The 25622-nt window shown below is 42.5% G+C and overlaps 1 protein-coding gene across 1 annotated transcript in view; it reads right to left on the bottom strand.

Moving 5' to 3' along the window:
• uvrag (UV radiation resistance associated gene) overlaps positions 1–25622 on the bottom strand; it is a 75367-nt gene that overhangs the window by 21176 nt on the left and 28569 nt on the right. Inside the window, exons 9-13 of the mRNA XM_029251221.1 lie at positions 23657–23741; positions 22412–22499; positions 21155–21215; positions 17775–17940; positions 8826–8901 (exon numbers count right to left, since the gene is read on the bottom strand). Coding sequence (XP_029107054.1) covers positions 8826–8901; positions 17775–17940; positions 21155–21215; positions 22412–22499; positions 23657–23741 — 476 coding nt within the window. The remainder of the gene's footprint in view (positions 1–8825; positions 8902–17774; positions 17941–21154; positions 21216–22411; positions 22500–23656; positions 23742–25622) is intronic.

The raw sequence follows: 25622 nt of genomic DNA, 5'->3' as shown, positions 1-25622 counted from the left end.
TAAATCTGTGGGCATAAAAAAACACACACTCACAGACATGAACACACACACACACACACACACACACACACACACACACACACACACACCACTGTTTAGTCCTAATTAGTTCCTAAAAAATAGATGAATGTCAAAAATCCGGATAATGAAGTTACTTATTTCACTATTTTTATGTGGAAAAACTTGTTCCAACCCCATGTCAAAGTTCACTGCAAAGATAATCTTAAACGATGCTTCATAAGTAAAAAGTAGCCTAAAATTTTATTCAGTCCAGCTTTTTTTGTGTTTTGTTCCAAGATACACACACACACACATTTTTTGAACCACTTGTCCCATATGGGGTCGCGGGGAACCAGAGCCTAACCCGGCAACACAGGGCGTAAGGCTGGAGGGAGAGGGGACACACCGAGGACGGGACACCAGTCCGTCGCAAGGCACCCAAAGCAGGACTTGAACCCCAGACCCACTGGAGAGCAGGACCTGGTCCAACCCACTGCGCCACCGCGCCCCCACCCAAGAAGATATATTTTTTTAAAAATCTAAAATGCTTTCTCATTCTACTTTTGAAGTCTATATTTGGAATAAAGGTAAGATCATGGACTTTTCTTTTAATCTAATACGCTGTGTTTAACTTCTTTCTATTTTAAATTACAATTAAATACAGAAGTTAAATATTTATTTTATGGCTGCTATTTTTTCTTTATTCTCTCACTGATGATGATGGTGTCAGAATACCCAGGGAGCACACATTCTGGGTCTATAGGGTTATGATGAATGATATGATATTTGTGAAAATTTTGTTGGTGTAGGGTCTAGCAAATTTATCCTGACAATGTGTATGGACTGGCCTGAGAAAGATGAAGTCTGATGAATATGTGACACACAGTCCATACAATGCAGTACACCTCAAAATCTTACTCACACATCTGCCTAGCACAGTTTTGAACAAAAAATGTGAAAACTTGTTTTCCTAATCCATTCAGAATTAGTAATGCTTAATACTAAGAGCAGAGACTGCAACTGATAACAGCATTCACCTTTGTAAAGGCCAGGTAAGGCCATTCACTCTTCAAACTTTACTGACAACTTTAATCCACAACCCATTTGGGGCTGCGGTGCATCCAACAAATCTCAAAGCAAAAAACCCCAAAACAGAGTCTCGACTCCAAATGAAGTCAGTCTCTCATTAGACCTCCCGATTCTCCTATAATATCTGCAGCATTAAGCAGCCATCTCTACCTAAACGCCAAAATGAATTAAATTCAAACCATGATGCTTTGACATGCATTTCTGTATTCTGAAACCACACAGAACACATTGTGGAAATTAAAAAACAAAAAACAAAAAAAAAAAAACACAAAGCTTCTGCACAGTCTCTGAAAGTAAGGAAGTCCTAGCATTATTAAGAGATGTTCCCACTGTGGCACATTTCCTACCACATATGCATGCAAAAAAATATTGAAACTGAGTATTACCCCTTCCGTCCACACAGACATTTCAGAAAACAAGCTTGTTTGGCACCTCTGCGGTGATAAGAGAACTACTTCTACTGACCTCAAACTGTGGAAATTCAATTAGAAAATTTAAGTGTTTCATAAAGCAATAGGTGGCTGTCCAGAGGAATTCCAATAAAATACAGAAGAGGAGTAATCGCAGAGCGCTGATGGCCACATTCAGTTCAGAAACGTTAAACTGGAAACCGCAGGCCAGCGACACATAAACTGCAGTCCCAGATATATACATAAATCACCTCACTGCCTGGGACACAGGCCAGGGCCAGCTGCTCGACTGCTCCAGCTGCGCAGACAGAATGTCCGCAAGCCTCATGACCTGCACAGATGGACACGGTGGGGGAAACTCACACTAGAGCACCACAATCAGGATGAAAAATGAGTCCCATGTGAGGGGGGACAGTGTGCTACCATTTGATTAGCTCCATAACCTATCTACCCTAGTTGGTACACTGGGCTTTGACGTTCCTCCTGCGGAAAAGGACAATCACCTGATCAGTGCCTTCACATGAGCCACCACTCAGGGCGAAGCTTACTAACAATCTGAAGTGCATCTATGAAAGCGTAAGGAAAGACCAGCTGAAATCTAAATTAAATTCAAACCATGGTGCTTTGACATGCATTTGTGTATTCTAACAGAATACTTCAAGAAGTCATGGAAACCCATGAATCAAGCTGGCTCCATGAGAGTTCCAAGAGCATTAGTGAAGATCCCACAAGAGAGAATCCGACTTCAAACTGTATGGTGCAATAGACTGACAGGAGGGCCTTCAACATATGCATTGTACATGTTAACCTTGGCGCTTGCAGCTCATCTGATGGGAAGAAAGTAAACAACCAGTTTTCGGACCCTCAAAACTACAAGTTGGCGTGCGGTGGAGACTCTTCGCTGGTATGAAATATATTAATAAGCATCTCAGTAAAAACAAAATGTCAATGTACAGCAGAAGAAGGCTGTCTTCCAGCTCAGGGAGGATAATTAAGGCCGTGCTTTCATTTCATTGTGGCGGATGTGCTCGGGGAAAAGGCAGATTCAGTGTAGATACTTTGGTTGAACCACAACTTAATATCCCATATATCCTGAACGCAGACCATGAAGGATTCCACAGCATGTCGTATAAAAATACCAATTTCAGTTTCAATCTCAGCCACTGAGTATATGCAAACAATTGTTTCCTCCTACACAAACAAGTGCCTGGAAGAATACAGTGGATCCTGAAAGTCTAATATATGATATTTAAGGGCCTGATTTCACATAGTATGATTATGAAGGCAATTGACAGACTGTTTACACTCTGGATTGTGTTACCACAGCGATACTGGCCTATAGGCTGCAGGTTTGGATGTACCAAAAAAAAAACAAAAAAGATCCATACCTCTGACTCCAGATACAAATATAAAGGCAATGTAGGTAGTATTAAATGAGCTGTCAGAGCTAAAGAAAGGTACCTTTTGCACCCTTCACAACAGAACACTAGAAGGTGTGTGCAGCCTGTCTGAATGTGTCTGGATGTAACCAGTGACAGGCCTGTGGCTTTCAATGGGATGGGATAAACAGGCCCAGGGTGTACAGAATACAGGAGCTGTTTATGCAGATGAGGCTCATATGGGACATGGTCTGAATAAGGGCTCCGTTGTGTGTGGGACGGTACAGACGTAATAGGCCGCGCTGGGGAATTCTTCTTGGACCATGGTGGGTTGAGTCATGAACCACAAGACTCCACTGGACTGATGGGATAGGGAGGGCATACAACTGGAATAGCAGGTTCTAAATATTCACAGTTTTTAGAGCATTTAGCTGAAAGAAAAAACAAACCTGCTGGGTAGCTGACATTTTGCCCTATTTATTTACCTGCTATACCTGACTTTAATTAAAGACAACAAAGTAAACAGCACACACGGGCTCTCAGCAATTTTGCTGAATATGCTGCCTTCAATGCCCATTTGAATAATGAATGGTGTGCATTCTGGGAGTCTGAGCACATCTTATACGGCCAGTTATATTTACTCATTACCAAACAGGATCCTTAAAGTTAGATGCCTTTTGATGTGTTCGGAAGTGACCCGGTGATGTTAATCACAAGCAGCTCATTCAGTATTGTGTTGATTTTTCCTCTCTGAAACAGACAGGCGCATGGGAACTTGCACACAAAAACATTTTAGGGCAAAGCTGAAGACAGTTTATTTAAATGAACAAAAAAGGGAATACAAACCAAAGAGGAAAACTTAGTGGATGGAGACTTAGTCCAGCTTAAAAATACTTAGGTCAAACACAGTTTATTAAAAAAAAGAAAAAAAAAAATTACATATATAAAATGCACACATATACAGACACAGACATTTACTGCAAATTAGTCCTGGCAGTAAATCATTGTCGAGCTATTTCAGTCACAAGGCACCATTGTGCTCCTGATGAAGTCCTTATTAAAGAAAATACAAGAAAAGGAAATAAGGTAATAGCTGGAGATAATTTTCACGGACATTAGAACATTCTTGAAATTAGCTAACGCTCATAATATTTAGCTCAGCCTTCCAAAGAAAGTACGATACCAAATGAATGTACCTTGTTTCCCGTGTCCACGCTGGTGTCTGCTTCATATGGTTTCTATCTGCCTTAAATCATGAGATAATAAGCAAGTGATCTTTCTGGTGCGCAAGAATATCTTGCACCTTTCCCTCTGGTGCGTTTGTGTCGCATGGAGCCACTTGGACTGTCATGCAAAGTCCTCAAAAGAGGGTCTAAATGAGTGCCATGACCAACTACAGATGACACACATCGGCACAGTGAAGGCAGGTCCTGTGGACAAACCGGCATACCTGGTAAATGTCATGGAGCCGGCCCCTTATCTTCTTAACAAAAACTTCATTATGTGGTGTTCCTGGGGAGTCAAAGATGCCATTGCAAACTCATTGCTTAAATGTACCCTGACCTCACTCCTTTTTTGAGGACACTGTCCCACAGACAACGTCAAGAGAAAAGAAGATCTTGGGCTCACGTGTTAACACATTAGGGTCCATTTCCCCCAGTGCAGGACACAGGCCTCTGCTTCCACTCTGCTTCCACTGTCAACACTGCTCCAGTCCCCCAGGCCTCGCAGTACTTTACCATGCTACAGTTACACCAGCAGCAGCAATGCATACTCCCAGTTGCAGCTAGAGACCACCTCCAACAAGCTTAAGATCTGAGGGTGGCCGTTGAGGATTCTGGTGCAAAAGAGCACCTCGGACACCTTATCAGCAACACGTCCCCAAAGCTGGATTTCTTAACACTTAGTGTCTTGCTCGTTCCCAGTAAAGTGATATCCCTGGTTTGGGTTTAACGCTGAGCACTAATCATCAACCCCTTGTGTTTCTGTACATCCCAGCTCTACCATAATAAGGTCCATATGCTGGTTTTGCAGCAGCCTTACGAATAATAAAGGGACAGAAATTATGTATGGCATGATTCCAGAGCGATGCGTTTCTTGCAAGATATTGGATTATTACTGCAGGAAAATAGATTTAGATGGTTTACTTTAACTTGTGTTGCCAATGAGGTAATCAAATAAATAGTCACCTGGCTTATGGCTGGCTGGGTACAAAGATATAAGAATATCAGCAACCACACACCCCAAGGAAAACAGTTTCAGACTGGACAATGAACACCACTGCAGCAGAGCCCTTAATTTGGCATAATGTTGTGTGTTTAAATGCAAAGAGAATACGTGGAACTACTGGCACAAACAAAACACATATAAAGCCATCTTGGAAAAAATGCCAAGGCCAGAAATCAAAAGGCTCCGTGGTGCCGTCTACATTTTCACTCAACGATTTAAAGGCAATTTTAACGACTATTATCATAAAAGGAAGCAGACGCCCAATTCTCACACATCCATCTGTGATAAATAACCATTCAAAAAGGTGGTGGAAAGGTCTCCTGTCCACAGAATAGTCTTGAAAAAAACTTTTGTCATGTTTTGTTATTTTTTTGTCATTATCAAAAAGTGGAAAAGAAGAAAAAAAAATAATTTCAGTGGAGCTACGTACCAACACCTGACTGAAACCAGTGTCCAGTTACCCTTGGCATGCCACTGGACGTAAACAAAAATAGAGCAAGGCTGGCTTCAAAGGGTCCCTCCTGAGGTGCCGCTTCTTCTCCAGCTGCCACATATCCCTTTCAGACGGAGCGTGCAGGGCACTTTAATAAGAGATATATGTTTACTCTTTCACATCCATGACAGAAAGAGCCGTGAAACCAGATCTCTGGTCTGCTTCAATGGCCAGGCGCACCAAGCCAGGGCAGCCTAATTCAGCGGCATATTACAACTTTAAAAAGGAAATAATAATAACCAGCCCCTCAAACTGCTTGTTGGTAAATTGCATTATGCTGAAAGACCTGAGACCAATTTTCTAATATTTAGGGTCAATAAAGCGACTATTTCCTAATAACTCACTGGAATTAACTGGAACCACACTGCACACTTGTTAAAGCACACAAAACATGCATCCAAAATTAGTTTGTAAAATGTGAGGATTCAGTGAGCAGATTGGTTCTGTTGTGTGAACTGGACACCATGTGTGAGAGGAACCAAAAGCTCTCACATTGCAGTGAAAAGTAGGTACAGCACTGTTCAGGTGGTTTGTTGAGATGGAGACCCGTGGAAAGTTAGAATGCTAAACCGCCTTCTGAGGAACAAAAGCAATTGCATGCACTTCTCAGGCCTGCAACTAGTCTGGCTTCCCAACGTAGCTCAGACTGAACCTGAGTTCCCATCCCATCAACAGCCTGCCTGTTTCAGCGGCTGCTGTGTGCACTGACCAAAGGCTGTCTTTTTATCTGCAGGAAAGCAGAAGGCAGGAATGACAGGTGGTAACAATGCACAGTGATAAGAAAGCTCAAAGTTAGAGGGCCACCTATTTATGACAATGCCTCAAGAAGAAATTCTGGGCACTAATGATCCTTTCAATGAGAGGCAGCCAACAGATCTTATCAAAACAAGCCAAAACATAAGGCCTGAAGCCAGAAAGCACAGAAGCCTCCACACTCATATATAATATTGATGTCCTCTTCAGAAGATCTTTAGTGAATTCTTGGAGGAAGGGTTGGGGACACCGATCTGGGGGACCAACATATGCGACTCCCTTAAAGATTGGCATGGCTTTCACACTCTCAGCTAAAGTGGCACTTTTTTGGTCCATTGAGTTTTAATCTCAAGACCTGGGCTCTAGCATCTCACCCTGCATTAAGAGCAAGGATTTCCTGAAGTGCACCGTGAAAGACAAACGTGCTACAGCTGTGGACACTTGATGTTTCACAACTGTGATACAAAGGTCTGTCCTGGGAGTGCATGGGAGCACCTATTAAAGCTTCTCTCAGTCCATCTCTGAGGGTTCTGGGAGTCCATGCTATCTGATGCAAAAGGAGGATGTTGCACATGAACGACAGATCATTGCAAAGGACGACTTTACCTCAAATGATCAATCTCTCTCTCTCTCTCTCTCTATATATATATATATATATATATATATATATATATATATAGACATAGACACACACACACACACACATATATATATATATATACACACACACACACATACAGTATACATACATACATATATGCATACATTAATAGAGTGAGTGTGTGATTGTTGACTGAAGTCCTATCCACAGTGTCCCCTGTCTCTCACAGTATGCTTCTAGATAGGCTCTGGACCATCACGACCTCGCAGTGGACAAGCAGTCACCGAAAATGGGTGGGTGGAATCCTCTCAGTTCATGCATTCTGAATTAATAAGCACGTTGTGGTAAAGTCTTACAAAGAGTTTAATCAATCCATGAATTATACTGGTGTGTTTTCTGGATCACATGCTAGACAATATGACATCATTGTGAACAACAGGCCTACAGGAGAGTTCGTTTATAATTCCTCTGCCAGATGTTAAGCTTCAGAAGTACTGAGGAAATGTTCTGTCATTCCTCGGCAGACCAAGGTGCAAGGTTGTCACAGGCTTGCTCCGTGACTGGCATCATCTGGTTTACAACTGCTGGGGATAACACTCATGTTGCCTTCACTAAACATGTATCAAGAGCATTGGTCTGAGTCTTAAAAACTAAGAAATCACCCAACATCCTTACTTTATATTATGCTACCCTTCCAAATTGCTCTTAGAGGCAAGTCATAGTATCAAATTTCCCTCTTGGCTCCCTGTGATGGATCTGAACTCACGTAAGTAAGACGGTTTATTGTCGATAATGGGAGGGAAATATTATGCCCTATAGTTTCCAGACGTGAATGATCAGTGACAAAAGCCCTTCTTTTTAACACTGCTTAATTAAAAAAAAAAAGAAAAAAAAACACTTAACACAAACTGTTGTCATGTAATTTAAAAAAAAATAAGAGGTGTGTAAAACTAAACCTTCAGAAAAATTGTCTCAAGAGCACTCTAGGTTTCTTATAATGTAAACATTTTCTAACCTTTACTGTAAACTGTGTGTCTGATATGGCTCAGGTTTAAGTTTTAAAGCTCTGGTTCCTTTCAAGTTCTGTCTTTCTTGGGGAAAAAAGTCATAAGAAGACAGCATGCTTAGCTCTGAGGCTGCAAGTTGTGGCAGCATGTCAAGTCAAACCTCCCAGCACAGTCATTCGAACCCAACCACCTGTTCCCTCTAATTGCTTCCTAATTCACCTGGGAGAGTACCCCACCCCCAAGTTCCTCATTCTCACCACAGGGTTAAAAAGCACAAGGAATGGAATGCAAATTGTTATATTTGGAGCTAAATGATTTTAGGGGCGAACAACCCTCACAGGTCAACACATTAACTGCACTTTCATCAGTGAGGGCTAAGGTTAGAGCTGCTTCTCATCCCCAGAGGAGCATACGAGACAAATAAACTCAAAAAAACCTCCTGCAAGCATTAGGCCCTTCCACATTCATGACTGGGCTGCTCTAAGGGTTTCCTCTACATTATCACAAAAATTGGTGATGATGATAATAATAAGAAGAAGAAGAATAGTGTGAACCCACATCTCATTAGAAGGTTGAAGTAATCCAAGTTATTCAAAATACCAAAAAAAGGCCTTAGGGCTTGACATACTAGTTTCAGTAAAAACCTTGAGGAAATGACCCTGGCAGGTCTGTGCACCTGGGCTATTGCTTATCTAACCCCTTAAGGTCAGACATTTTAATGCCAGCCTAACCCCAGTCTGTACCCCTCTACAGCTGCTTATTACACCCCATCAGAGCAAGGTGAAATATTGGACATATACAGTATATATTGATTGTAACATTGAACTGTTCAAAAACTCTGTACATTTGCAACCTGCAACTTACCTGTGCAATGTTCTTGTTGAGCAGGTAGACGCCATATTCAAATTGGAAGCGTTCTCCTCTTGGGTACAGTGGAAACCTAGGGTGTAGGCAGAGAGAGGCAGAGTCAAGCAACTAAGTTCCATACTCATTGAGCACAGCAAGCCAAGGATCTGGGCTGCTTTTCCTTTGCTTATGAACCATAGAGACATCAAGAATATGAGTAAGAGCCAAAGTAAAGGCTGCAATGATTAGCACCCTAAATCCTAAAACACCTCTAGAGTTCTCCAATATCTACTCATAACATATTCACAGATATGCTCGTGTGGCAGCATGTACTTAACTCCTGTCCTGCAGTTAATGAAATCAATGCACAATGCTCAATTTATGGCCATACTTGATAACAAACATCCCCTGGAGGACCAGCAAAATTTGCCAGTGCAAAACCCCCTATGGAAACTCCCGCTTGAAAGTTTTTATTAAAAAAAAAAAAAAAAAAAAAACAAGCCTTTCCAGAGCAGACAGCTGAGTGCTCCAAAGGCCCGAGCTTGACGGCTGGCCTTGGGCCCTCACCTGCCCTGGAGCTTCCGCGCAACCTCCTCCCCTAATAAAACGCAAATCCCTGACCCTGTCATTAAGTGCTGCATGCACTCCCAAAGGGGTGTTTCACTTGGAGAGGACGTGCCATGCAGGGCGGGTCCAGGCCTGAGAGGCCCTCCACAGCCACCTGCCTCGATGTTTGCAGCAGGAACACCTCCACATCACAGCTACATGCTCAGTAATTACTTCCTTCACTTTGCTGATGCTTTATCAAAAACGTTGTACATTTAAGGCAAACATGAAGAAATTCAGCTCATTGTTCAACGGTGCAGCACTTGGCCCCCCATATATTGACCAATATTTGCATGAGTATGCTTATTAGTATACGCGTTTCCATGTTGGGGAGTGAAGCAGCCTTTAGTCATGCACACAGAACCCATCCCTTCCAGCGTTCTTTCTCTTAGTCCTGCTAAGACCCCCCACCAACCCCCAACTGCCCTCAGAAGCCTTGGGTCAGTCCTTTGTTTCAGCTAATCCAGTATGAGTGGAGACAGACAAATTTAACACAAGCTCCTTGACCTTGGGGAGCAAGAAACAAGGGTCATACCCCTTTTGCAGGGGGTGAGGGGGCAGGGAGAGCCAAGTAATTTAGCATGGTGGAACACTCCAAAACCAGGTTCTTTCTGTCATCGAGGTGGGACTTGGCAGGATGAGGGAAACAAAGAGAAAATGCTGCTTTTCTACCACATAAAAATACTCAGAAGAGCAGATTTTAGGAGATATTATAACAATGTTGAGCCCACCATGGCCCAAAACGCTTGTCTCTTCACATGAAACAACTGGCAGCAGAGTGGGACCTGCACTGGGGGGTATGAAGGGAACAAAAACACAGAATGGGCCACTGCAAAAGCACTTGAGATGAACCAGGCAGAAGAACAACATCCACACCTTCGCATTTCCGCAGAGGCAGCTGAGCTCATACCTCGCTGGAGAAACCCTGGTTCACCAACCGTAAGGAATTCCTCCTCCTGAGGCATCCAGTAAACTTGAATGCATTAAGCTAAACTTGGGAGGTGGTGCAGGTGGGTGGATGGGAAGTGGTGTGGAGGGGTGACCTGGAGTGGAAAGCCAACCTTTTTTTCTAATCTTAGCTATTGCAGCAGAACAGTCTATTACACAACCAGGAAAAAGTGGATTATGGTAGGCCTCTTGAGACCTCCACCATTCTCTGGCTCTTGGGCCAGTACATGCTTGACAGCATTTGAGCCAAAAACTCTGAAAAAACACGTACAGGGTAATGCGAACCCTTTGTGTTCTGTTAGTTTTTCTGCAGTGCGTGCATGGCCTCTTCCTTCCTTACATTGACTGTGCTGAAGATGGTTCTTGTGTGACACCTAAACACTAACCAAACCTCTTGGCCCCACAAACTTCATTTAACCAGTATAACCTTCCGGGGCTATGAACCTTTTCCTTTACTTCTACTAAGGCTACATATTGGAATTTGGCCAACTGCAAAATCATGATCATTGCCAAAATCAATTGGCAATGAAAATCACACAACAACAGTTTCCACTTTGTGCTTACCACCACTTTACACTGCTTCTGCACATCTCATGTGATGACCGAGTAGAAAAGCTGACTGAAAGATGGCAGGCAAGATTTTCAGTCCACATTCAGTCATGTGTGTCAGCCTGACTGAGCTGACGGTTGTACAAATCTGTAATTAATAAGCCGGAGGTTGAGTGGCCCTTCTGCACATCGTTAAAGAGGCTTCTAATAAAAACAGCTTTTATGAAACCGGATATTTACACATCGTCTGATTGATGTTGTCTGTGATTTGCAGGAGAGTTCTTCACAGACAGCAATAAAATTTGATAGCAGGGAGATTTTGAGATTTCAACGTTTCAGACCAACCCCCCCACTGTGAGGCCCGGCTGATGCAAGATTTTCATTAGGCGAAGGATGCACAATTGTTCTCCCTCAGAAGAAAAATGGGCTCCATCCAAGGCAACCTGGGAGTGTCTGTTTTCCAGCACAGGGCGTTTTAATATCCCTTGTCATGGCAAGCACCTGCATGATGACACAATAAACAAGAAGACCGAGCATCACATCCAAAACTAAAAAGGAAGGCATTTTTTTAGATTTTATGGGCGCTATCTTTACTGGATTCGGCCTCAGTTCTGGTCCTATTTCTGGGGGGAACTGGGGATGCTGGAGGAGACCATAGGGATGAAGCTGTCACCACCCTTGTGACTTCATACGATGAGCCACTAATGTCTGGGATCATGTTGACCTTGGCGTTTGTGGACAAAGAGTGGGTTGTTCATACAAACCAGTTTACCTGGTCATGAGGGATAGTAGAGCAGTGTCAGGCTTGCTGGAATAAGTTTAAGGTCAGTGGGTGGTCAGATCGGTACAGTAAAAATGAATTCTGAAACAGTAATAACAAAAATAATATGTGCAGCCCACCACTTGTTTCAAAGCTGACAATTTAATTCACGCGGCAGCCTACACTGTTGTTTATTCATTTCAGCCATACCAACACTGAAACCCGTTACTTACAAGCAGCTGGTCCAAGGAAATTCCCAGAAAGTTCTGCCTGTCTTTAAAGTAAAATTTACAAGCTTGAACACATAAATCACAAGGCTGCTTTTGACAAACACCTGCTTAACAACTGTCAGGGTTAATGGCACCAGTTACTATATAAATCAAGGAAGCTGTAATTTTCAATATCCAAAACAATGATAATACTAAGCGTCTGTCGCAAACACTGTTTTAATGACTGCTGCTCTACCTTGGCATGTAACAGTGGGCTTTGAGGCCACCATAAAAGTGTCCTGAAATGATATGCTGTTGCTTACTTTGCTGTCTTCAGATTTTACTGCAACCCCCTAAAACTCGCCAGTTGTTGCACTCAAAATCAGAAACAGACCCTGTTCGTAGGACTTGACTGAGTGTCTCACAATCAAGTGATTGCATATCTTGTCATTTCAAAACAAAGTGAAAAAGGAAATTTGCCTTAAAATTGAACTAGAGATGGAAAACAGACATAACGAATACCCAAGTGTCTATAAGCATGTCAGTTTAGACACCTCTTTGTGACAACATTAAATGTGCAAATCCTTAACTGCATCACAGGGCCATTGGACACCTTCTTAGGTGATTATAAACTATATTATGTGTACTTATTATAGGCTTTTTCATACATCGCTGCCTGAATCACATTTACATGGCAGGAGTTGGGATGTTCCACTTAATAGCAAGTCTGTAAATTATTATTTCTGGACGGTAAAAAGGATGAAGAGCATTTCTAAAGGGGTGAGGACGTCCAGCCACAGACAACGGCGAAGCAGGGTGAATATACAAGACCCATGTCTCAGCCGCAGTGCTCTTGACTGTGTAGTCTGCGGGAGGGACAGGGAGCGGTCGCCGCTGGAAACGGTCACCACCAGACCATGCCTTGGCAGCAGAAGATTTGTTCCAGCCGCTTGCTTATAAAGGAGGAGGCTGACCGGCTGTTTCCTCATCTCTAGAGACACACACACTGTGTGTGTTTGAGTCTGCTTCCAGTCTGGGTCCTATCACCGGGCAGGCCGTAGTCCCAGTGCCTGCTGCATGACCCCCCCAAGCCCCCACCCCCAGCCCTCGGGGCCCTACTCCTCACGTGGGAAATGTTAAGCAACGTGAAAATGTTCTAAACTCCCTAACAATGCTGCCCACCCTATCCCCCCACTCCCCCCTGCACTGTTTGCACTCCATGGCTCTGACCAGACTTCCGCATCTAGTGGGAACTCATTTAGAAGATGGGAATCCATAACAGTACATTTTAGCTACGATTTTTAAAAGCTTTGGTCGAGTGCTCGTGTGTCAATCTCTGTTGGTGTTTTTTCATCCTTCATAAAAACAGTATGGCTTTTAATTTGCCATCTAATAAAAAATGCTATAAGGCAGTGCTTGATTTTAACAGCCCTGTTCTGGTCTCAATCACAGAGTGGACATCTGGATTACATCTCCAACCTTGCCGCAATCAGACGTTCTGCTGAAACAGGCTAGCAAAATGTGGGCGCAACCTGTTGTAAAGAGCCATTGCATTCAAGGAATTTGGTGCAGTGGGGGATGGGCCATTTGTGATATTTCCCAACAATGGCCTGGTGGACTGCTGCTTCCTCTGCACTGTTCATTGCAGATAACACTGCCTAAGTGGAGGGACCGTGATCTTACTGTTGACCTTGGCTGTCATCAAGTCTGACAGCAGGACGTCCATTGTCACATCTTAGATTCTCAGTCTAAGTGGAACACATTAACTTCATCACACTATTTTATATGGCTGGCTCTGGATCAAAACTCCAATTAAAGCCTACGAAACTATGCAGAACATACAATGGTGTTAATTATACTAAGCTACCCTTTTTAAGCTTGGTAAAATAAGTATAAAAAATTGACTCTGGAGTAACAACCAAAATAATAAGTATGTTCTATTTTTCATATAAAGAGCAAGAATTCTCGAAGTGACCAGGGAGGGAGGGGGAGGGGAGGGGAGGGGAGGGGAAAAAAAAAAAAAAAAAAAAAACACCTTTCTAAACCCCATTTGAAAATGCAACCGTAAATCGAAGTGTCATAAAGGGTTCTGCTAATGACCCCGAAAACGGCTCTCTGAAACAGTAGTTTGTTTGAGGGTGCCCGTGCAACAGATGATGTCCTCGACATGCTGCACCCTTATAGCTTGGCACCCTTAGTGCCACTCCACAAATCTCCATTTGCAGCCCTCCTGATGCTTTTATGTGATAGAATTTTATTAACATGAACCCATCTCTCCTGCAATTTTTCTTGATCTATTACCGAGGGTTTCAACACACATCATTTGACAAAGTAGATATAATATGGGGAGCAGAAGAAAACTAATAAATAGTGCACGGTGGTTAGGGTGAAAGGTCATCAGAGCATCCAGTCCTCTTCACTAACACCTAAGGGAACTTGGCTAGGGATGGAAGGCAGGGCAGACATACAGTTAATAGGGCCTCCAGGTTTATTTTTGATCATCCGGCTCATGTAAATATCCCGCTTTACTGGTTTGGAAGGTATAAATCCACCCTCTCCGTGGGACAGCAGCAAGGTCACTCTGCTATACAGGAAACGTGTCGAGCGGCCAACGCGCACATCAGGCTTAGGCAACGCCACAGGCTCTCCAGCTGCGGGCCGTCCGTCTTGCCATAACTCTCCACGGAAGATGGATGAGCTCCACCGCCGTGGGGCTCCCTGAGCCCAGAAAGTTCCGCCACCCTCGTTTGCCGTTACCGCCGGCAGCGAGAGAAGAATGCGTCTGAAAGAAACCTGGCTACGTGAGCCGTTGTGTTCTGCACCCAGTTGAGGTACAGGAACAGTGACCAGAAGGTCGCTGGTTCAGGTCTCCCTAACGGAACCTGTTGCCTTGCAGGAGCGCCCTTTATTTGGGCACAAAACATCCAGCTGAACAAATAGATGTGTGTATAGATGCTGTATATGAAACCAAAAATATGTATGGCTGTGTGTTATGTAACTGGCATGGTCAGTAAATGTGCTGATCTTGGAAGTCCCGCAGAGCATGAAATGAGCTATGTACCCGTGTACCCATTGGTGCAGGATCAACTCTCAAATGCATTTCGCCAAGTCCTTTCCAATTTTTTCTCTAGAGAGACACTGGAATCAGACGTCAAAAGGTTCCTTCACTCTTTGTCTGTGGCCGCCTGAGTGGAAATCATACTGTTCCTACCTGATCCACATTTAGGTGAGGCCATTAACTAACTGCATAAAGTACACGTGACTCACTCAATTCTTGGCATATGTTTCCAATAGGCATTGTGTTAAATCTGGAGGCAAAGAGGGGTCAACAGGCACCTCGGCCCCCAAACTTCTCTCCTAGGTTGAGGGTTTTGTGGCACGGCTGAACTGTGTTTAAAACATCTCATAACAACACTCTTCCAGGAGAAAGGTAAGTCAACCTTATCCAAATGGGGGGAAGGGGGTGAATGGCTTCTACCAGCAGGAATAATACATTTATTTAAATGGAGTTAGAAAAGCAATCCTTCCTGCAAACATTTCAAACCCTGAAAAATATACTGACCATAAGCGGTCCTTCGCAAACAAAGGGGATTTAATCCAAGCCAGCTGTGCGGTCTCTGGCCAATGCAAACCTCAGGGCCCGGATGTACCATGGCAGAAAAGAAGCATGTCAGACAATTTTCTTATCATCGCCTTATTCTACTTATTAATTCAGCATCATAAAGCAGAGGAAAAACCACCTTGTGAACCCCATTTCCTCCGTGTCCATCAAATTCGGATTCTGACGCCAATTAGATTTCAAAACATCCAATTTTTATTAGTTCTCTCAAATTGTGAAAAATGTAGAATTATGCATACCTACTATATAATTACCTCAAAGAGGCATTTTTGGTTGGTGATGCTTGGTTACCGTGCAAAACAAATGAAAATAATAATGTCAATATAGTAGTCAGCACTGTAATTCAGGTACCAGCACCAATCATAAATTATCAGCCTTATGAGCCTAAAAACAAGGACTTCAGAATGTTTTTTTGTTTCCATGGTTACTCTATCATCGTCACATCACAGGTAGCCATCCTTTGGGTAAGTATGTCTAAACAGCAGGTACGATTTGTGCCCCTAGGATAAAAGCTGTCGAGTAGAAGAACAAATGGACTGATTGGTATACTGGAATGTTCTGCTCCTCAAACATGTTCCAAGGAAATGGTTGAAAAAGAATATGTGCCCTTTGTGATAGTGGAACTCAAACTGCTCTAGAGTTCTTTGGTAATTGGAAGGTCAGTCAATTCAGTGCAAGTCATATAGGAACCTTGACGAATGGCTAGAAGAAGCATTTTTGTGGGACACGTCCTAACCCGCAGCACTGTCACAGGAGACCGCCATGTTGGTGACAGTCCTAGCCATAGCTATGACCTTGACTAAGTAAACCATTTTGACTTCCGTGATCTTTATTATATTGCTTTTTGGCACATTCATGTGGCGCACAAACAAGATGCAGAACAAGTGATAAAACACAACTTCCAACTGTTTTAGAACTTCTTTGGTGTAGAGCACTACATAATGTATCCCTACCCATGACTGGCTATGCTGGCTGAGGTGTAAAAGCAGGGTTCCCACTGTGTTCTCCAGAACACATGAAAGGACAAGACGCAAAAGACTTAAGCCTGGAGCCAGTACCCTGTATTGTGTTCCTGTTTACAGTATTGTAGCCACAGGTAATAATTTATAGACCATATCTACATGCAAGTCCAAAGCATTCCCTCCAAAAATGTTGAATTATGGGCATGGTGGGGCAACAGCAAGAAAAATTCACCCACTGGCCAGAAGCTATGTACACTGCTGATTTGCAGTGGCCAGATGGGAACTGCTTACTTAATCAAGAGCCAAGGCTGTATATCTGTCACAGCGATGTGCTCTTCTCACAGAGGGTCTGATCAAACTCAGCAGCTAATTATTAGATATTAAAAAATAATAATAGTTTAACAATACTTACCTTTTGCGAGTGCTGGGGAGAAAGAGCCAACGCAATCAACAGTAACAGCTATAAAATTTTTGTGAACCCTGAGGCAGCAGTTGTGAAAAGATATGTTACACTTGGCAGGTGCACCAAAGTGCATTGACAGAAATATCGGCCTGAGGAATGTTGTTTATGGACAGGATGATGGTGTGACACTCGAGCAAGAGAAAAGCAGAGGAATAAGGGAAAGAGCAATAGCAGCCATGAAGACAGGGTGATATGAAAGCCTGGAGTCCTCAGCGGAGTTGGAAAAGAGAAGAGATCCAGAGTACTGGGTTCTCTGCGGTCCGTTGAGTTAGGTGGGCCAGGCTTAAGAGTGCAGAGTGGTTGGTGTGCAGGAGCGAACACGAATGTGTGGTCCTCTACTTGGCAGGTGCAAAAAGCCCAACATGTTCTGCACAAGTGTGGGCTTCACATGAAACAGGAAAAAAACCGGCTTGGTTTTGTCATAAACCAGCCTCACAGTTTGCTCGGTTTAATGATAGAGTGCGTCTGACATTAACAACAGAAGGTTTCATGGTTTGTGGGAAGAAACAAAATGGGTTTTGATAATGGTCAGGCCTCAGTAGACTAGTTAATTGGCAACCCATTTGAATTTTCTCTAGTACAAAATTGCTCACTGCTAATGTGATACAACTTGTGGCATCTATTTAAACCCATGAAAAAAAATTCAAACATATGCATTTTTAGAGTGTAATGAGCTGTTAAACCTTTCACCAACCCCAGTATAAATACCCACCTAGTTTAGGGACCAACAATGAAAAACATTAACTCTAATCAGATTACCCAGGTGCCCCTGGAGAGATTCCACTTTATAAAAATAAAGTAAATATAGGTTTGGCAATAATATAAATGAGTAAAACAGAATAAATACTTACTCTCTCTCTTTCTCCGTCAGCTTGTCTGTGATGGTATCCTTTATGGATGAACGAGACCCCTTATGGATGACAGGGTACCTGAGTGGGATCTGCAGGAAGCACGAAATCATCAGGACCAGGTGTGCCGTGTAACCAAGGGCAACTGCTACACTCCCATCATCCTTTGCTGTAGCATATGAAAGAAGGAGGGGAAAAAAGACATGTCCATTTCTGTTAATGTCTCACTCAGTGCATATTACAGTCACTGTAAATGTCATACCTAGTTATTAAACACTGCACATACAACACATTTTGCTTTCTATCAATGGATCACGAGCCCAAAAGTAGCAAACAAGCTCTCACCTGTAGTGTTTTACTTACTATTTTACACACAGAAACATGTTTGTTTTAATTAAAGTTTAATAACAGCAAAATGATTTTAAAATTGCAAAAATATATTAAAGGCAATATGTATTGAGAGATTCTATACTATATGCATGCCTTTGAATTTCATCATATATATGATAGAGACTGTCCTTTTATCTTGTGCTGTGAAACATGTTTTTACTCTTTTCACCAAGACTACAATGAAAGCAGGGTAATTCACACATTATAGCTCATCAATTATAATTTGTGCCTTATTACAATGCCTCAACCATCTGCAGCAAGGAAGTGGTGAAACAATAAAAGACTTAAGTTCTAATGGCTGCAGAGTTATGAAACTAAAAAAAGATGCTCCATTCCTGAGAGCCTGGTTTCTTTTTGTAGGAGCAACATGCCTAAAAAGCTTTAGATAATAAAAAGTTGAGCCAAGGCAGCAGATATCTTTTAAAATGGTGAGGTAAAATCAGTAAAATGAAAAAGGCATTAAAAATAGTCTCATGGACATGCTGGATTAAATTATGACATATTTCTGAAGTACCAGACAATGGCGGTAAGTACAGTTTTCAGTGACACTACAGTTAGTCCTTTATTTCAGCACTCTGACACCAGGGTCATGGGGACTGCTGTAAATGAAAAGATGTATACAAAACAAAAAAAAAAATTCACAGGAAATTCAAAAGACAATAAGGCTTTTACATGAGAAATTATTTGTTTTTTTGAGGGCCCATAAATTGATTTTGAGATGTAAAAGAAAATTCTTTCCAAATTTCCTGAAAAATGAAGTAATTACCTTCAATGACTTATTCAAGCCTACGGAAAATGTCATATGTGTTTCAAAGCCACAAATTTCCGCACATTCATAAAATATGTTATGGTTTAAGCTGCTACATTAACAGCAGCCCCTCCCATACTGGCTGGTTTAGGGGAAACAACTAGGGAACACGTACTTCAAATAAGGGACAAATGTCTGTTTAAAACTTGCAAAATTATTTTCAAGCAACCCATCACTCTCAGATGTGTAAGAGGGGCTGACTAAACTGGTTCTAGTTCTGACCCCTAGACAACATTTAAAGTGTCTCACCTACATTGGACCTATTCCTTTGCATACAGAGAAGCGGAGATAGGTGTAATTATTGCACATTTTTCAGATGTGACATCATCTCAGCCACCTGTTCAGGCTGATTAGACACCAAACATAACCTATATGATTTAAAAAAAAAAAAAAAAAAAAATCATCCCAAATTTTCCTTGTCTGAGAGGGGTACTGTGAGGGTGGTCTGAGGTGACCAGCTGGCACTAGGGTTGTGTAGCAGGAGGCAACCTTAGACCGATCATCACTCCTGGCACTTCAAGCACGCGGCATGCAGGGTTGGAGAAGTAGTTACTCACTACGTTTTGCCAAAAATACATCCCTGCAGCCGTAGCAGTGACAGACATCTGCAGGAAAGAAGTTCGAAGCTGCAACACAAATGACGAGCTGTCACGACAGGGATGAGACCAAAGGGTGAAGAGGAAAGGGATGCCCGTACACACTTAGGGGGCGGGAGGAGCAAGGCGCCCAGGCAAACCTGGCTCTCATTACCCCCCCCCTTTGAAGTCATGCCTGCCCAGCCCAGAAAGCCAAATCTGATTTTCCACGACACACACGGTGTGACACGCAGGAAATGAGATGAATAACACTTTCCAAATGTACGCTAATGATTCATCATCTCATTCATATTTCGCACTGAAACACAAATACGCATGTTTATCTGGATCTGGCATGCCTCGCTTGCTCACTTGCTACCTGCCACCCACATGTGAGTGCTTCAACACTCAGCAGGTATGTGTGAGTGTCGCTGATGCAGGACCGGGTTCTGGGGACGGCTGACTGCCCTCCTGCATCCTGGAGAGGAACTCCTCACACTAGGAGCCTTCTCTCCCTTTCTCACAGCTCTCCCCCCCTGGGGATACATTACTGCTATGGTGTGTGATTTGAGCGCTCTCTATGGTTACAAAATGTGTGTTTCCAACCTGCAGTTTTTTTTAAAAAAAAAGGTTAAAAAAGTCTGACTGAGGCTGTGAATCAGCATAACGAGCGAGAAGGAGACTGACTGCTTCCTCCATCCACAGTTGGGGCCCCACTGAGCTCCGTCTCTTCTCCCTCAAGTCCTTATAAAGTAGCTGGTTAGAAATTATAAACTCAAAGCTAAAATGAACAGGAAGCAATTTCTAATTTCTAAATTCCTAAACCATGAGCAGGACATTCTGAGGGACAGTCTAGCTTTCATTATGAGAAGGTTAAACACTAAGTAGATGAAGAGTCAATTGAGATCGGAGATGGTTCTTGGACATAATGAGTTCACTATTACCGCGGTATTTAACCTAGCCAGCGTGCAGCCGCCCCTCACACTAATATTTCAACCACAACCTCCAGAGCTCTGGCCTCTGTCTTTTCTCCAGTATAAGTGTCACATGAAAGGGTTAAGAAGCAATTCAGTAAAAAGTGCCTCACTCTTATTTAATAAGTGTTTTTGGACATCTTGGCTGTTACTATTCTTCCACATTCACATGGAAAGTCCACTTTTCAGCTTCTTAAGCCACTTGCAAATTTAACGGTGTCTCAGTAATTATCTCACAAAGAAGTTGCCAGCGAAACTTGAGACAGTAGGTCATTCATAGTTGTTTATGAGTTTATACCCATTTCATCTCATATTTTCGTATTATGTGGAAAAAAATCTGAAGAAAAATTTAATTCTAGGAGGGTATTTAGCAAAAAAAAATCAAATATATCTTGAAAAAATGAAGAGATTACATAAAGTCAAGGTTTATTTTACCTCGGGTTACCAGTTATGCCTTCCATTGAAACCAAATGACACCAAGCCAGCACACCTGACCTTTCCTGTGAGCTCAGTCTCCTGAAAGGCCATCCAGTTAACAGTTCAACAGTGAGTGCTGTCTGCTGGACACTAGTGCAGAACTATAGCGTGAGGCACACAGCACACCTGTAGAACGCATCCTGAACCACCACACTATACCTTGAAAATCCTCAGAGTTGGGTAGCTTCACCCCACAGATGACATAATCAGTCTGATTGTTCTGTATAAAAAAAAAAGGTAATTAAAGACATGTCTATTAAATGCAGGTAGAGAACAACTCCACAACCGTACAATATACATGCAAAGCATATAAGAATCCATGACACACTACTGCAGTTTGCAAAATATGCAAATCTATTCCCAGTAGTCTTGTTCTTATGAATAAATGATCAGACAATGCCTGGAGACATGTACTGGAAACATTATGATCCAGCATGGCTGGACTTCATTGACTTAGAAGAGGGGGCATATATTACTTTGTTCTTGACTACGTGCTCAGTGTCCAGGTTTGCAGAAACTGACACACTGCTGTGAGGAGAACTCAGAGGTGATGGTACTCTGCTAAAAAGGAGGAAATGTGTCCTGGTCCAGAAGCCAGAGTTGAGGGAGCAAAAGAACACAGTCCAAAACTATGGTCACAGGGGGGAACAGCACATCTGGGTTGGGTTACACTTCTGAGTGTACCTCTGCTGGTGTACTAGTGAACTTCTGGACAGACACAAAGTGGTTTAATGTGGTCAGACAAGCTGTCATTGACCATATTCTCAACAACTGGTGCAAAAGTGACCGAACACACAGGGTTCACCCCCTGCGTGATAAGGTATAGTAAAGACGGTGCAAGCTATTAAAGTGTGGCATTCCTCCTGAAAAGGGACAGTTCTCTAAGATGAGAGTGCTCTGAGGTACAGAGAACACACTCCACACTGAGCAATTTGGAGCACATGAGAACAGAACTACCCATCTTACATGGGCCTTCCAATAACCAAATGTCAAGCCCACACGACATCGGTGAGACTGTATGAACAAGCACCGATGACAAGTTTCCCCTCCATCAAGCGAGTGCTGATTGGAGGAATTCCTTGAGAAAGAATGGCCCCAAATCCCTGTAGAACAGTTCCAGGTGACTGTTGTCATATATCAGATCATTTAAGCATCATCCAGCCTACACATGTCGACCCAAAAAGCTTACTGGTTAACCAGTCGTTATCTATATGACAAACAAACTGAGAAATAAACAGTAAATATTCACACATGGACTTGCTCATGTACCATGAGCACTCATGCCAGGCTTTTGAAGTTAAAAGGGACAGAATATTTCACTGAATAAATTAAATGCAAAACTGGACAAGCATTCCAGTATAACCTATAGGTTTTATTTCTAATAATGTGTGCCATTTGACATCAGAATTCACTCACCACATCAATGGGATATATGTAGGACAGTTCTGATAGCAGTTGGCGACACCGGAAGGTGAGCTGGGCATTGGTCTTTAAGAAGAGCTCTCTGTAAAGCACACGAGACACATATGCAAGCACAGAGAGGGTGGCATAAATCAGGGTGACACTGTACTGTTGACAGGCAGAGTCATAGAAAGCAGGTTGTTTACCTTGGAAGTGTGCGAGTAGAGCTAATGGCTCACCTGCTAGCCCCGTTCATCCTGCTGGTAATTTTAAAAGCAAATTAGCAGGCAGTTCTCCCTCCCTTGAGGGACAAGGGTGCTAAACCATTGTGAGCTCATTATGTCTGGGGTGGACACTTACAGTGGGTGCCAGCGAGAATGTTCGAGAACCCTAACCTGTGGTAGGTGTGGGGGGGGAGATTGGAAAAATGTTTGCTTTCTCACGTCCCCTGACAGCTGCTGGGCTTTATTTAATCAAGGAGACAAGAGTACGGAAAAGCATAACACACATTGCAAGTGCTTTCTACGGAATGGGTGCTTGCAGAAAAGCACTGCATTGGAAATTATTACTGAACCTGATCTGATGAGTCTTCTTACTCTACAGCTTTCATTTGTGCCATCACAACCTGTGGTTTGATGGACTTCACATTCCGACCCTGCTAAAATGGACTGAGGTCTACCAGTTCCAGTGCCAGCCAGTGCCTGGCTCTTCCTGGAAACAGAATGTTAAACATCAAACCTTGCTTTTCCGGTGGCTTAGAAGGCCCAAGTGCATCTTACAGGGAGCTAGCTTGACGAGGATGATGCCCCAGTGATCTCTAAACAAACACGAGTATTTACATGAAAATTATGTATTTTCATAGCGCAGCTGCTTGTAGCTACATGTCAAAAAACAAAGACTGTGTTTACTGCAAAGGGCAGGACTTGCTGGTTGCGGTTCTGGACCCGTTGAGCGTTTGCGACATCTCTGCCAGGTATTTTTCAGCAAACAAACACATCATCTGAATTCAGGAGACTGTATAATCCTGGTGAGCCAACGCAAACACATCAAAAACTGAACCGATAGAATCTGCTTGCTTTCATTCAACAACACACACAAATACGGTCCCAGTATTCTGTTGTGTGAATCTGTAAGGAATCGAAATTAAATCAACTGACAATGCATTAAAACACACTGTGCAGCCATTTCACGTAATCTGTCACAGATGTCTTGCAAATTTATTGGAGAGCCACAAATGCTTCATTACAAGTCTGTATTTACCTTTTGGCGGTACATTCTTTCTGCTGCTCTCGTAACGAGTCCCTCTCCATCTCCAGACCCTGACGCTTGCTGGAGAACGCCTCTTCTGTGTGTAATAAAAGGAGAAAGAAAAAAATACCAAGCATGTTCTGTTAAATTTGTACAGAAGGGTATATTTTTATCTGATGGGGTCTTATTAAACTGCACATCAACATCAAATGGGGTCTTTGATCATGTAAAGCTATTTCCTCTCAAGGCAGCATATAAGTAATCGTGATGAAAAACACTCAAAACTTATTTTTTTGACTTTGTGGAACACCCTCAGCGCAATGGCACAGTAGAGCACAAAGGGGCTTTGATTACATAAACAGAACCATCATAAAGCAGACGTAACAAACATACTGTGTACATTAGGGTCCGAGGAGTTATTCTTTTTGGGACAATAGCTGTACCAGCGACAATCGAGGGACTGAGTGCTGGATTTGCTCTGAGAGTCGCCGGTCCCTTTCCACATGGTCAAAGTTGATGAGAATCCAGGAGCAAAATAAAAGTAAATTAAAATAATTAAAAACCATCGGCGAAACAACAGCATGTCCCTCGGTGATGACTGGAGTGACAACGAGATCTCCTGCTCTAGTAAAAGGTTCTCGCACAAGGGCACAGCCATGTTTGCTGTGTTGCCCATTATAGAAAACAACCAGTGTCATGATTTCATTTCCTTCCTCCTATGTTTATTTGAGCTGAGACCCAAGACTTTGTGTATCAAAGGAGCTGCACAAATCGATCACTTTCAGCAGCTGCCGAGTACTTGACTGAAGGACAAGTCCTGCTCCATTGATTTTCACATTCAAGGGGAGTTTGTATAAATGATCTCTAACTATTCAGTTTCACAAGGCACCTGGAGCAGCTCAAATACAGTGATTCACCAACCAGAGGTTAAAAATCATCTCTCAAGTTGAAAACGTGGCTTTGGCAGACCTTAGAGATACTTGGATATGCATTCCAGTACAATCTGGAACTCCCTTCTGCCTCCAAATGCTTATATTTATCTATGTATGTATATAATTATCTAGAAACATTTCTATTATGCCCTACTCTCTTTTTTTTTTTACCGGGGAGGCCGGGAGATAGTTTTTGCACATGATGAGGTCATGCACTGTGCCTTCTTTCTTTGTATAGGTCAATGTAATGGTTGTATCTCTTGTAAAATCTCTAAATTTAAAACAACAAAAAATTCCTCAAATTCTCACTCTAAAAGGCAAATATTTTTATTTTCAATTTTAAAAATATTTTTAAGCCACCATTTCCGTGCAACAGAGCCCACCCAATGAGCTCACCAGTGCGCCACTGTCCCTATACCTTCAGAGCTCCTTGGTGGATGTAATATAAAAACAGGACAGTAAAAATTTATGGCAAACAGAGAGGTCAAAGAAACAGGAGACTGACAGCTGTCCACCAGGTCAGAAAAGCAGAAGACCAAAAACTGCACCTCCTACAACATGGAAAGACCTCCTGGTGTGAATTACACCCCTTTAATGTCAACTGACAAAAAAAAAAAAAAAGGGGGGGGGGGTTGCAAATAGCATAGTAGTTAGAGCCATTGCCTGTGATACTGAGGGTCGCAGGTACAAATTTCACCTACATTTAGATTTACATTTATTCATTTAGCAGACGCTTTTCTCCAAAGCAACGTACATCTCAGCAAAAATAGAATCTGTGCATTACATTAAGAGAAAGAGACACAGCTGTCAACCTAGTGCTGAAGTACTCTTTAGCAAAGTGCTTAACCTGAAATTGCCCCAGTGAAATTACCCAGCTGGATAAATGGGTAATTAATTGTAAGTATCTTTAATACTGTAAGTTGATTTGGAGAAAAGCATCAACTAAATTAATAATTGTGTCATTTATCAAAATAGCAAAATACCTCAAATTGACTTTTGCCTGTTTTTGAGCATCACAGTACATTTTTGATGAGTGGTGTGCACAT

This window comes from Scleropages formosus, chromosome 4 (genome assembly GCF_900964775.1).
Source record: "Scleropages formosus chromosome 4, fSclFor1.1, whole genome shotgun sequence".
NCBI classification, from domain to species: domain Eukaryota; kingdom Metazoa; phylum Chordata; class Actinopteri; order Osteoglossiformes; family Osteoglossidae; genus Scleropages; species Scleropages formosus.
The sequence above is the reverse complement of the archived record's forward strand: the minus strand, read 5'-3'. Positions and strand labels throughout refer to the sequence as shown.